Source organism: Schistocerca serialis, chromosome 1 (genome assembly GCF_023864345.2).
Source record: "Schistocerca serialis cubense isolate TAMUIC-IGC-003099 chromosome 1, iqSchSeri2.2, whole genome shotgun sequence".
In the NCBI taxonomy this organism is placed as follows: domain Eukaryota; kingdom Metazoa; phylum Arthropoda; class Insecta; order Orthoptera; family Acrididae; genus Schistocerca; species Schistocerca serialis.
In genome coordinates, this window is record NC_064638.1 from 518410777 (window position 1) to 518425728 (window position 14952).

Here is a 14952-nt window from a genome sequence, read left to right on the forward strand (position 1 = left end):
AATTACAGTTGTTAGTATGTTTTGAAATTGTTACGAATGACAAGAAACTGTTGACTAAACCTAAAGAAATAGGTGAATACTATTTGTCAGAGGTTAGCCTCATGATAAAGATGTATATTACTGTACAGTGTTTAAATTCTTCAGTGTTTTGTAAGCGTTTATACATTCAGAGTTCTCAATACAGCATTTTAGACTAAACTGATTAGCATTTGTTTTCTGGTTAATGCGTAGAGCATGCCCTTCCCTTAATAAAATAACAGCTGATCGGTGTAAAAATTTGGAGTTGTCATTGAAGTCTCGTTCTAGGACGCTATAGAAGTTGGCAACCCTAATATGCACCTCCTGTGAAGTTCTTCGAGAAAAAGACGCAAGCACATAAAATACTGCCTGCCATCCATGTCATCTAGGGGCGGGACGACTGCAGTGAGGTAACAAAGTCTTCCCCGACTTACAGGTAAATGCTGTCGGTTCTCCAATCTTCTCTCGCTCTTCAATTTCCCGCAGGTATGAGTCGATGAAGTCCCGCATGTATTCGTCGGAGTACGTCTTCTTGTGTTCTTCAATAGATTGCTGCGTAAATGCGAAACATACAAATTACAATGTAAACCAGAGTGAGAAGAAAGGTGAAATAATAAGAAGCCTCCGTCAGACGATAAAATATCACATTAAGTACGAGAGTCGTACCAAAAGTATGGTTCCCAATGAGCTACAGGCTCGAGGGAAGCTGCTACGCTAAATCCGACAACAATGCCGTGTGCAGTGGTTCTCCCACTCTTGAGCCCGCCCGTCCGCGATTCACTACGTCGCTCAGTGTTGGCTTGGCAGCTGTCAGAGATGGAAGTGTTGATCGCTGCTCCCGCCAAATGCGAGGTTCGAGCAGTAATCCGGTTTCCCCACGCAAGGAAGTTACCGCCTGTGGATTCATCGGCAACTGACAGGTTTATGGTGAAGAGTGCATGTCCATTCAGCAAGTCCGCAAATGGTGCAGGGCTTTTGCTGAGAGTCACACGGAGTAGAATACCACTAGTTTGGGATCTGATTGTCCAGAAGATCAACAGTGAGCTGCTCAAATATTGGAGGATCACTGTCCGCGAACTTGTTGAACGCATTCCTGAAGCTTCCCATAGCACAATTGAAAGAACTTCAACAGAAACGTTGGGTTATCGCAAGGTGTGAGCTCGCTGGGTTCCTCGGATGCTGACTGACGGACACAGCGAGCAACGCCTTGACTGTGCTGGCAAGTTTCTTCAGCAATGTGAGGGGGGAAGCAACAAGCAGAAGTGGTTGGACTCTATCGTCATGGGACATGAAACGTGGGTGTTTCATTACACCCCCAAAACAAAACAACCATTTCGTCAGTGGCGTCACTCCGGTTCACCGCCACCAAAGACATTCAAACAAACACAGTTGGCAGGAAAGGTTATGGCGACTGTGTTTTGGGATCGGAACGGGGTATTCCTCATCGATTTCATGCAACCTGAGACGACAATAAACTCAGACAGATATTGAGAATCACTGACCAAACTCCAGCGAGGAATCCAGAATCGCCAGAGAGGACGACTGATGGAGGGCATAATGCTTCTCCACGACAATGCTCGACCCCACATCGCTCGTCAGACACAGGAGCTTTTGAAGAAATGTGGGTGCACTGTTATGCCCCATCCCCCATACGGCCCGGACTTACAGCTCCCAGTGATTGTCAACTCTTTCCAAAACTAAAGGACGACTTAGGAGGCAAATGCTCCAAGAGCGACGATGAAGTCCGACCAGAGGTCACGTGCTTCCTCAAAGGGTTGGCGGGAGACTTCTTCGACTTAGGACTACAAAAGCTGGAGCACTGTCTTCAAAAACATGTCGAAAAAAATGGGAAAAAATTCGAAATTTGCTGAGGTCATTGGTCCCTAGGCTTACACACTACTTCACCTAACTTAAACTAACTTACGCTAAGGACAACACACACAGCCATGACCAAGGGAGGACTCGAACCTTTGATGAGGGGTAGCCACTCGAACCGTGGCAAGGCAGCCTAGACTGCACGGCTACTCCGCGAGCAAAAATGGAGACTGTGTTGAAAAACAGACAAAAGTGTAAGCTTTTCAATGATGTATAAATTAATAACAGTAAACAATGCTTCATATTTGTAAAAAATATGGGAACCATAATTTTGGTACAACACTTGTATGAAGCTAAAAGTGAATATTCACATCTGCTGAATAAATTTGTGATTCAACAATGGGATAATTATTAGCGGTAAGCAAACAAAAGTTACTTACCAGGATGCATCTTTCGCTCTGCAGTGGAATGTGATGCTTTGAAAGTTCCTGGCAGATTAAAACAGTGTGCTTGACCACGACTTCAACCCAGAAGCTTGCCTTACCAACTGAGTTACCCAGGCACTACTCACGACCCAATAACGGTGGACGTAAAGCTGTGATGGCAGATCTTGTTTTGGCTCAGTCATTGCCAGTGAATGGCAAAGTTTTGAGTCAGAGTTTCAGGTCGGCAAACAGTTTTAATCTGCCAGGAACTCTAAAAATTAGTCAGTCACTCAAAAGCATGTCGAAAACTCTGTCACTAAATTCGTGTCCATAATTATTATCACATTTATAGGGATTTTTAAAACATTAGTATCACCAGATTCAACTAAAAGACTGAAATAAATGGCTGTTGGTGTGTCAGAAGTTGCAATGAGAAATATCTTTTTTTATTTCATGGTGGTGACTAGTTTAGGACACCTGCGTCCATTTTCAAACTATCTGTATCGTTAAGTGTGACATTACAGGCCTGTGTATAAAAACAGGCCTGTGTATAAAAACTTCCCCTGCAGTTACGATCAAAGCGGCACTATGGCTGACCACAGCAAACAGACCACATAGAATGGACATTAGAGTGTTTTCTAGTTAATCTCCCGTGCGAACTTGTTATGTATATGTAAAATGTGGTTTAATAATAATAGCTGAAAAATTCTCCTGCTGGCGCACAGCAGAAGCGAATATTGTCCTCTACATCGACATCCTCTTTAAAAGCCTAACAGAGAAGTGGGGAACCAACTACCTCAATATTCATTCCGTCTTCTTCACCAAAAATGAGAAGTGGGGAACCAACTACCTCAATATTCATTCCGTCTTCGTCACCAAAAATTTTGGTATGTGAACATATTCGCGCTCTTTTAACACAGCACATTCTAAATCCTTTTGCGGAGTCTTTCTTTGTCGTTAAGCTTTCGTAATCAACATCTCCCACTCACTGGCACTGTCCATTGTCGTATCGGTCGCCGCACAGCAGCCGTCAACTCGGCGCGGCGTGCTACAACACGCGCGGCACACAGCGAGTGCCGCTGGCGCCGCACACGATGTCAACAACTGGCGCCAGTGAACGCGTCGTCGCGGGGTTAGCGGCAACGTACACACCACTATCGATACGGATTACCCTGGCGGCGCTGCCCTTGCCACCAGAGTGAGCAACCGTATAAGGGCGCCATCTACCAACACTCTGATTGGCCGAACCTGCGGATTTAAGCGAGCTCTCTGAACCCTTTTAACCAGTTCAATCTTCGCCAATGAGTGTATTACTACCCGGCTGCTTGATTCACGACGACCGAACCGTACCGTGGCCTCCCTGGCTGGAAACTTGCGACGCGTCGGTATCGACTGGTTGGCAGTGATTTGGGACTTGTATTCTCTACTAGTGACTCTGAGTTCTCCTTGGCGTTACAGCCAGCGAAATGTTGTGTAGTCGAACTTAAGTTTTGTTTTGAGTGACAGGAGGTCAAATAAATTTGGTTATCACGGAATACTTGTTGTGTTATAGTGCGGACATAACATCCATGTATGTCTCTCGCCCACAGTCTTCTTTTTCTCCCATTGATATACAGTACACCCCACAGCCACTGTCTCCTCTTTCACTCACTCTTTCTCCTTTTGTCTTTATTTCCTACTCCCGCTCTCTCCACCGTACCCCGGCAGCTCAAAAATTCTGGCTGTCCAATTTATTTTATCCCTGCACCTACGTGTTTCAAATTTCGGTTCAAAATGCGCCCTCCTCTATGCCTGCGTGTTAAAGTACGTCGGTCTGGGAGGGTCTAGATGTCTAAGCCTATATGTATGGTCTCCACTGAGTTGTATTTTTTGTTTCCACTGTCTCCTCTCTCTTTTGATCCCTATGATTCTATCTCCGTCCATCTCACTTTGTCTTTTACGTCCACTGTCTGTCACTGACCATCAATATCTCCTCTCTCTTTGGCTCCCACTGTTGCTGTCTTCATCCATCTCTCTCTCTCTCTTTCACTGCCACTTTGTCTCTCCCATCACTGTTTCCTCTCTTTTCATTTCCTAATGAGTAACGGGAAATATGTTCAAAAATGGAAGAACAGAGAAAATGGAAGAATGTGAAAAACAGAGAAGGAAAAATAATTTGTACGGAACTGAAACTTAAATTAAGAATAACAACAATACATGCAACAGAAAAAATGGATGTTCCAGTGTGTGGGTCCGTTTTTGGTTTAAAGTAAGAGCCTTTAACTCTTTATGTAGATTGTTCTTGTTCTAGTATTTTGTAAACTGAGCTGTTTGTTGGAAAAACAAATGTGTTATATATGGCAAATTTCAGAAGAAGTAGGTCGTATGCCCAATTCTTTGAACAACCTTCTACTTTGCGTTGAAGAGCTCCCCAAAAATTATGGTAGCCTAACAAATGTCACTGTGGAAATAAAGTAAGCAAAGTAATCTATCTATTGTAATTTTATGTCACCTATGATAACATTCACATTCCAAATAAGGATATGTTTAACCATTAGGACTTATTTAGCCATTTCAGCAGTTCTGTGGCATGCTTCTCCCAAACAAATTTATTGTGACGTTATAATCCCAGGAATTCTACACTGTCATCCTTTTCTATTTGCTCTTCTTCATACTTTATGAATCTACTGGTTGGAAACCTCGTGCATGTAATGAACTGCGAGCAGTGAATATTTTGAAAGGTTGATGGCAGTGAGTTATTAATGTACGTGATAATATCACGAGCAGTCCTTTCTAAAACTGTATTCAGCTTGCTACTTATTGCAGTTATTGTATCATTAGAAAGCCTCTTTGCATCTGGCACTGTAACTGGTAAGAGATCATTACTATAGACAAGAAAAAATAATGGCCCTAAGATGGACCGATGTAGGACAGAAATCATAATTAATTCCCAAGCTGCTGATGACTGATAGCTTAAGACACTGGTTTGTCCTACTGACACTCTTTGTTTCTTGCTTACGATGTATAACTTGAACACCTTCAAAGCATTGCCCGCGTTGCCACAGTATTCTAATTTCCTTAAAAGGATAATGTGATGTACATAGTTAGACACTTTTGACTAATCTCAGCAGAGAACTGCAACTTACAATTTATTATGTAATAAATTAAGTGTATTCTCACTATACAGGATGACTCTTATTAATGTTTAAAAAAAAACCAAAGCGACGTAGATGACGCTGAGACAAGTAATTTAATGTAAGACACATGAGGTCGTAAAGGTCGAGAAATATCCCAAAAATGGATGAAAAACGTTGAACGTATGACATCACCAGATGATGTACCTCGCCGCACGTGCAATGGTTGGTCTTTCACGTGAAGGGATGATTGAGCGATGCAATACTTGCATTCATACAAACTGTAAAAATTTCGAACACCTTTTGTAAATGTAATCTGTTGTAAACACAGAAGTAACAAAATTATTACGATACAATATTGCAGTGCCTGTGTTATTCTGAATTACCATACAAAGTTCCTTTGGACATGCATGCATGTTCTGACGGACAACTATTGTTAGGTGAAAAGGTTACGAGCTTTTCCCCTCTAATGTTTTAGTTATGTGAGTACTAACATCTTGATACTCTCATGCAAAAGATTTAGTATGTTTTAAAATAATTTTAAAAATCGTATAATAATCTACCATACCGGTGTATATCTAAGGGTTGTTATCACTTCTGATTTATTGTTATACAGACATTCACCTGAAGATGTGGCTTTTAGTGCCACGAAACCGGTAGTGATCCAATAGTAGAGGATTAAATACCCAAGATGTCATTAAATGTAATAGCAATTGCGAAAATGTGCTACCGTCAGCTGTAGAATGTAAAGATAACAACGTAAATTTGTATCGGACAGGGACTTGAACCCGGATTTCCCGCATATCGCGAGCGGTCGCCGTACCATTTGGCTTACTGTGCACCACTCAGGGCCAGACCCAGATTTCCGTATTATTTCAACCATGCGTCTACAACCTGTACTCGAACATCCATTATGTACGTTCCCGTACAGGTGAGACATTTTACTTAAATGTCGGCGGATAGATACGATACTGCAGTGCCTGTGTTATCCTAAATTACGATGCAAAGCTCTTTTGGCTATGTATGCATTGTAGGGAAGCAGCCTACTCACGCCGCAGTAAATTCACATCAGTCTTTCCATTGTGTGCCAGCCAGTACGCTGTAACTAGCTCTGACATCATAAATGTTGCGCAATACTTTAAAAATCAAGTTAATAACCTGAAACGGTTCTAGCATGTCAGGATTAATACTAAATTAATATCTGTTGAATATCAGTTCGATAACTTTAACCATTTTCGAAATTTGGACTTTTTCTGTAAAAATCATTGGCGCAACAGAAAAGAGCTAGAGACTTAAAAATTTATATTTAGATTCCTTTTCCATAATTATTTAATAGAAACAGTCTTCTGGATCTCACAAATTAAGATCTTAATTGAAATTCATAATTTTCTGGTTTTTGTCTTAAAAATTAAGGAAGCAAGATAGATTAAGTAGGCTAATACAATAAGGCTAGGATGTTTATATTTAAGTAGAATGGAGATCCGCTATAACCATAAAGATGTGAGAAGTTTCATTTGAATAACTATAAAACTATAGTGACAGCGTATCTCCAAAGGGCAAGTTCAGAGCTCATCTACTACGTGCAGTGTAATTAAATTAATTCTCTCGCCCAAAATACTTAACTTAGCCATGTCAAACTTTTATTATGATTACTTACCTGTGTGCTGAATGCACATTTAAATTGAGAGCTTCATCGGCCATCAGCAAAAGAAGCTATGATTTATTCAATAACTTAAAGTGGTGCATTACTAGCCCAGCGGCTAGTCGGGAGAGCCGGTTTGATCAGGCGTTCCCTTAGCCATCCGCACCGCGGCCTTATATATAAGAACGCTGCGCGAGGAAGCAAGGCCCCAGTTCTCTCCAGACGCTGAATAGCACGCCATCTGTGTCGGGAGTCGCGTCGCGTCGGTATCATTGCTACAAACAGCCTCGGATGCCGTATTAAGTTACTCGAGATATGCGTAACCATGAAATCATTTTCGAGTGAAGTGTTAATTCTGGGATGACTTTAATGATATGTCTTCAGTTTGCGTATGTCGTATTTTCACGTGCCGCCGCGGGACAAACATTCTACCATTATTTAGCGTGGCGTTTGATGAGCATATTCATCAAATTATGGCGAGCATTCATGTAAATATTTAATTTGGACAGTTATAGTGGCATCAGCGCATTAGACTCAGAACTGCTCTGTTAGTTAGATTGTGTGGATTCTTCTTTTTTTTCATCTGTGACTTTCAGAATACAGAGAAAGTTTTTTTCACGATCGTTTTTGATTATGAATCCCAGACAATCTCCTAATTCCTCAGAGCTATAAGCTGCAGCTATAAGTGTGTTTCTCAGATGAAGTGGGCACTAGGAATTCTAATTACAGGCTTCACGTTTTGCTAATCACTTTCTGGTTGCCAATATTGTAGTTAGAGAGCCAGTGTTGAGAACAGCAAACAACAGCATAAATAATAGGAACATTTATATAACAATTAATTCCACCCGCCACCCCTCATATGGTTAATCGGCCGGGAAGTGTTTCAACATTCAAACATTTATACAACAGTAAATTTTCCAACCAGCCGCCCCACAGCATGTCAGGAATATACATAATGGATGTACGAGTACAGGTTGCAGACGCATTGTTAACGACATATGGAAGCTCGGGTCTAGCTGTGAGCCGTGCACGAATTTTTTTTTTTTTTTTTTTGGAAAAGCGGAAAATCCGAGCTAGAATCCCGGCCCAGCACAGATTTTAATTGTTGTCATTCCATTCTACAGTTGATGGTTGTCTGTATACATTTAATGTACAAAATTATTGTCCTCACTGTAACCAAGTAAAAGCCGTTCTTATTTTGTGATTATTTCCTTTTGACCCTTCTTTTTTTGTTTAAAGACATTATTCAGTAAAGAAAACGTAGGCCATCTTCTGGTAATGAGTCGGTTAGGATACTCACTTACTTGTGACGCAATGTGGGAGGTTTTTGTTGTTCTGTACTTTGCAATAAATCAGCGGGACCGGCAAGTAAAATGATAAATCTTATCTCACAATAAATACAAAACTGTCCAATGCAATGCAGAAAATACTACCTGACAGACGCAAGACTCTAACCGTGAGCTCCACGCACCAAAGTCGCTCACGTGGGCCCAGAGCCACACGGACGTGAATACTTGACTTGGGTCGGGATGATCAGGTGCGACAGACCGATAGCCTCAACCGCTGCTTGTGCGGTGGTGTACGTCATCTGGTGAAGTGACTTGTTCAACATTTGTCAACAACTTTTGCGGTTTTCCCAATCACTTGTCTGAGTGTCAGTTACAGCATTCGGAGGTTTTTAAGTGTTTGTAAGAATCACGTAGACTTTCTCAGTATCCAAACTTTTCAAAAATGCAAACTGTGGTTTGGACTGTATATGATAAGGGGCGATCAAAAAGTTTCCGTTTGAATGCATTGTTGCAGCCTATATGCAACGTAGCACAAGTCAGATGCAGGTATCGAAGCAGTGACATTTAGGCAAGGGACTAGTGTGGTATTCGTGGCTTTCCGATGTGTGTGCAGTAAATGTGGAAAGGTGAACTGTTGCGACGCTATTACCAAATGTATCCAAACCAATGTGCTGCCAAAGGACAAACACCAGTGGACGTTTATCGGAGAATGAAGAATGTGTATGGGACAGCTTGCCTTTCGAAAACCACAGTTGTGGAATGGTGCACCAAGTTCCATGCATCTCACAAATCGGAAGGAAGGGAGGAAGATTAGTCACGATTGGGCAGAGCACGCCGGTCGATCTGAGAGGCCAGCCTCACTCAAGTGGAAGACACTCGAGCACGCGCCCTATAGCTACGACCCCTCCCCATGTGATAATTATGCCCTCAGTCCCTTAAAAAGGCTTCAAAGGGTCGACCATTACTGTCAGACGAGGATGTGCAGCAGGTAGTTATGGACCTCTATGCACTGCAGGATGCGGCTTTTTACCAAACAGGTGTCTTCAATCTGGTGCATTGCTGGGATGATCGCCTGTGCTCAGGGCGATCTTTCCTGATTGGCATAGCGATTCTGGACAGTATTGCCGTTGGATGGAAACTTCGTGATTGCCCCTTATATTTGTGGTCAGATGGTTAAGAAGCTGACTGTGAATTACCTTTTACAAAATTTCCGAAAATTCTGGCAAAAGTGAAATCCGTCTTTAGTTGATACCCTTTCTATATGGCTAATTTTTGGGTCAAATAAATTGGGAATCTGGCGTGGGGCTTCTAAAAGCGCAGGACTCTTGTAACATGTTCTGTGTGAGTAAACTGGCCCTGTAAGAAGAATGTGTATGGGGCAGCATATCTGTCGAAAGCTGTCATTGTGGAATGGTGCGCTAACTTTCGTGCTGGTCACGATTCGACACATGACGCCATTCGATCTGGGAAGCCATTCTCACTCAAGTGGGAGACAATCGAATACCTGCCCTATAGAAGTGATCCCTCCCCATGGGATTATCACGCATTCAGTCCCTCAAAGAAAGCCTTGACGGGTCGACGATTCCTGTGGGACGAGTATGTGCAGCAGGCAGTTACGCACTTCTTCGTTCAGCATGACGCAGTTTTTTTACCAAATGGGTGTCTTCAACCTGGTGCATTGGTGGGATGATTGCCTCAATGCTCACGGCGATTTTTCCTGATTGGAATATCGACTCGGGACCGTGCGGTCTTCGAACAGAAACTTTTTGACTACCCGTTACATTTGTGGTCAAATGGGTAAGAAGCCGTATGTGAGTCGCCTTTCCTAAAATTTTCCAGAATTCTGGCAAAAGTGAAATCGGGATATAGTTTCTTGCCTTTAATGTCAGCATATTTCACCCAGTCAGAAAATGTTCTAATGGTTAATTTTCGCCTTGTAGAAATTGGGAGTTTGGTGTGGGTACATGACAGCGAGGGACCCTCGTAGCATGTGCTACATGAGTAAACTGTCGCTGTGAGAAGCTCTGCTGACCTCCAGGAAGAGACGCATCTTCTCGGAGCTGTGGACGTGGTCCCGGTAGCCGGAGAGGCGCGGCGCCAGCCACGACAGCCAGGGGTGCAGCGTGAGGAAGCCGCCCGTGGTGTCGCTGGCCTTGGTGAACTGCAGCGCCGCACGCCCCAGCATGCGAGCCGTGGCGTCCGCGGAGCGCGGCAGCCGCGCGCCCGTGTACACGTACAGCAGCCCGTTGATGAAGCCTGGCGCCAGCGCCTCCGGTAGCAGCACGCTGCTCGCACCTGACGACGGCCGCACCACCGCCTGCCAAAACGACACATAGTGTCACTTGTAGCGTAGGGTTCCTCTCCTTTTACTTATTTCCTGTCCACTCAAAAGGTTCAGACTGGACTACACTTAGGTGACAAAAGTCATGAGGTAGCAATATGCACATATACTGATGGCGGTAGTATCGCGCACACAATGTAAGGGCAGGGCATTGGCGGAGCCGTCATTTATACTCAGGTGATTCATGTGAAAAAGTTTCCAACGTGACTATGGTCGTACGACGGGAGATAACAGACTTTGAACGCAGGTTGGTAGTTGGAGCTAGACGCATGGGACATTCCATTCCGGAAATCGTTAGAGAATTCAATAATCCGAGATCCACAGTGTCAAGAGCGTGCCGAGAATATCAGATTTCAAGCATGACCTCTCACTGCGGACAGGGCAGTCGCCGACGGTCTTCACTTAACGACCGAGAGCAGCGGCGTTTGCGTAGAGTCCCTAGTGCTAACAGGCTGGGCAGAAATCAATGTGGGACATAGGACGACCGTTTCAACCAAGACAGTGTGGCGAAATTTGGCGTTAATGGGCTACGGCCGCTGATGCTAACAGCCTGCAGCGCCTCACCTGAGCTCGTGACCATATCGTTTGGACTCTAGATGACTGGAAAACGCGGGTTGGTTGGATGTGACCCGATTTCAGTTGGTAAGAACTGATGGTAGATTCGAGTGTGAGGTAGACCCCACGTGGCCGTGGACCCAAATTATCAACAAGGCACTGTGAAAGTTGGTGGTGGTTCCATAAGGGTGTGGGCTGTGTTTGCATGGAATGGACTGGGTCCTTTGGTTCAACTGAACTAATCATTGACTGAAAACGGTTACGTTCGGCTATAGATGGAATTTTTATAGATCAATGACAATGCTCCCATGTCACACGGCCACAATTGTTCGCGACTGGTTAGAAGAAAATACTGGACAATTCGAGAGAATGGTTTGGCCCGACATGAATCCCATCGAACATTTACGGGACATAATCGAGAGATCAGTTCGTCACAGGATCCTGCTCCAGCAACGCTTTCGCAATTATAGTAGGCTGTAGAGGCAGCATGGCTCAATATTTCTGCAAGGGATTTCCAACGACCTGTTGAGTCCATCCCACGTCGATTTGCTGCAGCACGCCGAGCAAAAGAAAGTACGACGTGATATGACTTTTGTCCCCTCAGTGTAATACAAAATAAAGTGTCGGTTATGTTATCAAAGTGTTGACCTTTCACGCGAAGTTCTGTGTTTTTGGTAAGTTAGTAGTGAAAATGGCAACGGCCTTGCTGCAGTGGATGCACCGGTTCCCGTGCAGTCACCGAAGTTAAGCGCTGTCGGGCGTGGTCGGCACTTGGATGGGTGACCATCCAGGCCGCCTTGCGCTGTTGCCATTTTTCGGGGTGCACTCAGCCTCGTGATGCCAATTGAGGAGCTACTCGACCGAATAGTAGCGGCTTCGGTCAAGAATACCATCATAACGGCCGGGAGAGCGGTGTGCTCCTATCCGCATCCTCCCCTGAGGATGACACGGCGGTCGGATGGTCTCGATAGGCCGCTCGTGGCCTGAAGACGGAGTGAGTGCTTTAGTAGTGAAAATATTCAGTGTCGTCACCCGTGATGATTTTTTCTAGAATATAATTGCCTACGTTTTCCATTTCAACCAATTCGCGGCAGTCGTGCACGAGGTGTTGTTTTTCTTCGGAATTCACGGTGTGAGGAGTAAACTTTGCACACACTTCAAAAAATTCTGGAGAATGTTTTGAACACTTGAATAGCGACCTTTCTCAATTGAGATTTGTGACAAAACAATGTTGACACACTACGTTCGTACTCCACTCTTAAAACACTGCCTCCTCAAAACCGCGGCTTCCCCCGTCGGAGGTTCGAGTCCTCCCTCGGGCATATGTGTGTGTGTGTGTGTGTGTGATATCCTTAGCGTAAGTTAGTTTAAGTTACATTAAGTAGTTTGTAAGCTTAGGGACCGATGACCTCAGCAGTTTGGTTTCATAAGACCTTACCACAAATTTCCAATTTCCACAACTGGCTGTTCAAATGCAATCCGTTGTTTACAGTTGTTAGTTTCAGCTGCCAACATAGTTACTGCACTAACATCGCTTATATGCCAGGAAAAAAAAAACAGTCTGAAACCTTTTTGGATGGACAGTGTGTATGTGAACGACCTTACACTGAACATTCATGAAGCAGAATTGATTATTTTTGCAGACTATAGTACTGTTATAAGTAATTTCATTAGCGGGATTCCATTAGAGATTAATTCTATTAGAGCACATAATTTTACATTTCTGAACTTGACAATATTCGCACCACTTCAAAATCTTATTAATGTCTGCCTGAATCTTTGTGCAACTACTTCATTATAGATACCTGCATCATCTACGTCAAACCGGCAAGGTCATTAATAAACAACATGAACAGAAAGGGTCCCGCACACTTACCTATGCCATAGTTGAAAATACTTTTACTTCCCTCGATGACTCACCATCCAAGGTAACATTCCTTGTCCCTCCTATCAGGTAATCCTCAGTCAAATCACAAATTTCGCTTCATACCCGATACGATCTCTTTCGATAATAAGCGTAGGTGAGATATTGAGTCAAATCTTTTTCAGAATTCCAAAAATTATGCATCTGTCTGACAGCCTTGACTCTGATAAAAACGGGAACTTGAAGTTACACTCCTTAAACGTCCAAGCAATGTCAATGTTTGCATAACGGGTAATATCAAATTTTTGAACTGAAAGTGTAAAAATTTGACTTCCGTTTCATTCACTTATCGCTGAGGAAAAAGGGGACTGCTTCGCTTAAGTACGTAAGAAGCATAATTTATGACGGCCAATCTATGTCCTCTTAGATGCACTATCGGCAGACAGATGCACAGAACTATAGCGTTATATCAGTGACCTTTGTTTGTTGTTAAATTATGGAATCCCTTATACACTCATGTTTTATTATCTTTTTCGAGAATAAATATCTCCTCTATAGGGATTGAAAGTGATTCTGCAAAAACTGAGATTCTTTGAAACTCACCTTGTTCCATTCATCGACCAATCTCATAGATTGTAAATAACGGCGCACATGTTGAAGCTGTGTTTCTTGACTTTCGGAAAGAGTTCTGTGATCTGAGCTATTACCAAGAGAACAAAACGCAAGTTTACGGAATATCTGACCGACTCAGTGATTGGATTAAGAACTTCCTGGCAGATACAACTCAACGCATTGTTGTTGTTAACAGGTGTCAAATCAAGGAGAATAAGAGTAGCTTCAGGAATACCGCAAGGCAGTGTTATACACTGAGGAGACAAAAGTCATGGGATTTCTCCTAATATCGTGTCGGAACTCCTTTTGCCCAGCGTAGTGCAACAACTGGACGCGGCATGGACTCGAGAAGTCGTTGGAAGTCCCCTGCAGAAATATTGAGCCATGCTGCCTCTATAGCCGTCCATAATTAAAAAAGCGTTGCTGCTGCAGGATTTTGTACACGAACTCTCGATTATGTCCCATAAATGTTTGGTGGGATTCACTTCGGGCGACCTGCATGGCCAAATCATTCGCTCGAATTGTCCAGAATGTTCTTCAAACCAGTCGCGAACAACTGTGCGCCAGCGACGTGGTGAATTGTCGTCCATAAAAATTCCATAATTGTTTGCGAACATGTCGTCCATGAATGGCTGCAAATGGTCTCGAAGTAGCCGAACATAAGCATTTCCAGACAATGACGGTTCAGTTGAACTAGACGACCCAGTCCATTCCACGCAACACAGCCCACATCATTATGGAGCCACCACCAGCTTGCACAGTGTTTTGTTGATAACTAGGGTTCACGGCTTCGTGGGGTCTGCGCCACACTCGAACCCTACCATCAGCTCTTACCTACTGTAACTACGACTCATCTGACCAGGCCACGATTTTCCAATCATCTAGGACCAACCGATATGGTCATGAATCCAGGAGAGGCGCTGCAGGAGAGTTCGTATTGTTAGCAAAGGCACCCGAGACGGTCGTCTGCAGCCATAGCCTATTAACGCCAGATTTCGCCACACTGTCCTAAAGGATACGTTCGTCGTAGGTCTCACACTGATTTCTGCGCAGTCTCTTAGCACTGAAAACGCTACGCAAACGCCGCTGCTCTCGGTAGTTAAGTGAATGCCGTCGCCACTGTGTCATCTGTGGTATAAAATGGAAATGTCGTGTGGCTAGGGCCTCCCGTAGGGTAGACAGTTCGCCTGGTGCAGGTTTTTCGATTTGACGTCACTTAGGCGACCTGCGCGTCGATGGGTATGAAATGACGATGCTTAGGACAACACAACACCCAGT

General features: G+C 43.8%; 1 protein-coding gene across 1 annotated transcript in view; it reads right to left on the reverse strand.

Moving 5' to 3' along the window:
- The window catches only part of LOC126474306 (probable cytochrome P450 304a1), a 164933-nt gene that overhangs the window by 33009 nt on the left and 116972 nt on the right, over window positions 1-14952 (reverse strand). The window contains exons 4-5 of the mRNA XM_050101775.1: window positions 10335-10619; window positions 453-570 (exon numbers count right to left, since the gene is read on the reverse strand). Of these exons, the coding sequence (XP_049957732.1) occupies window positions 453-570; window positions 10335-10619 (403 nt within the window). The remainder of the gene's footprint in view (window positions 1-452; window positions 571-10334; window positions 10620-14952) is intronic.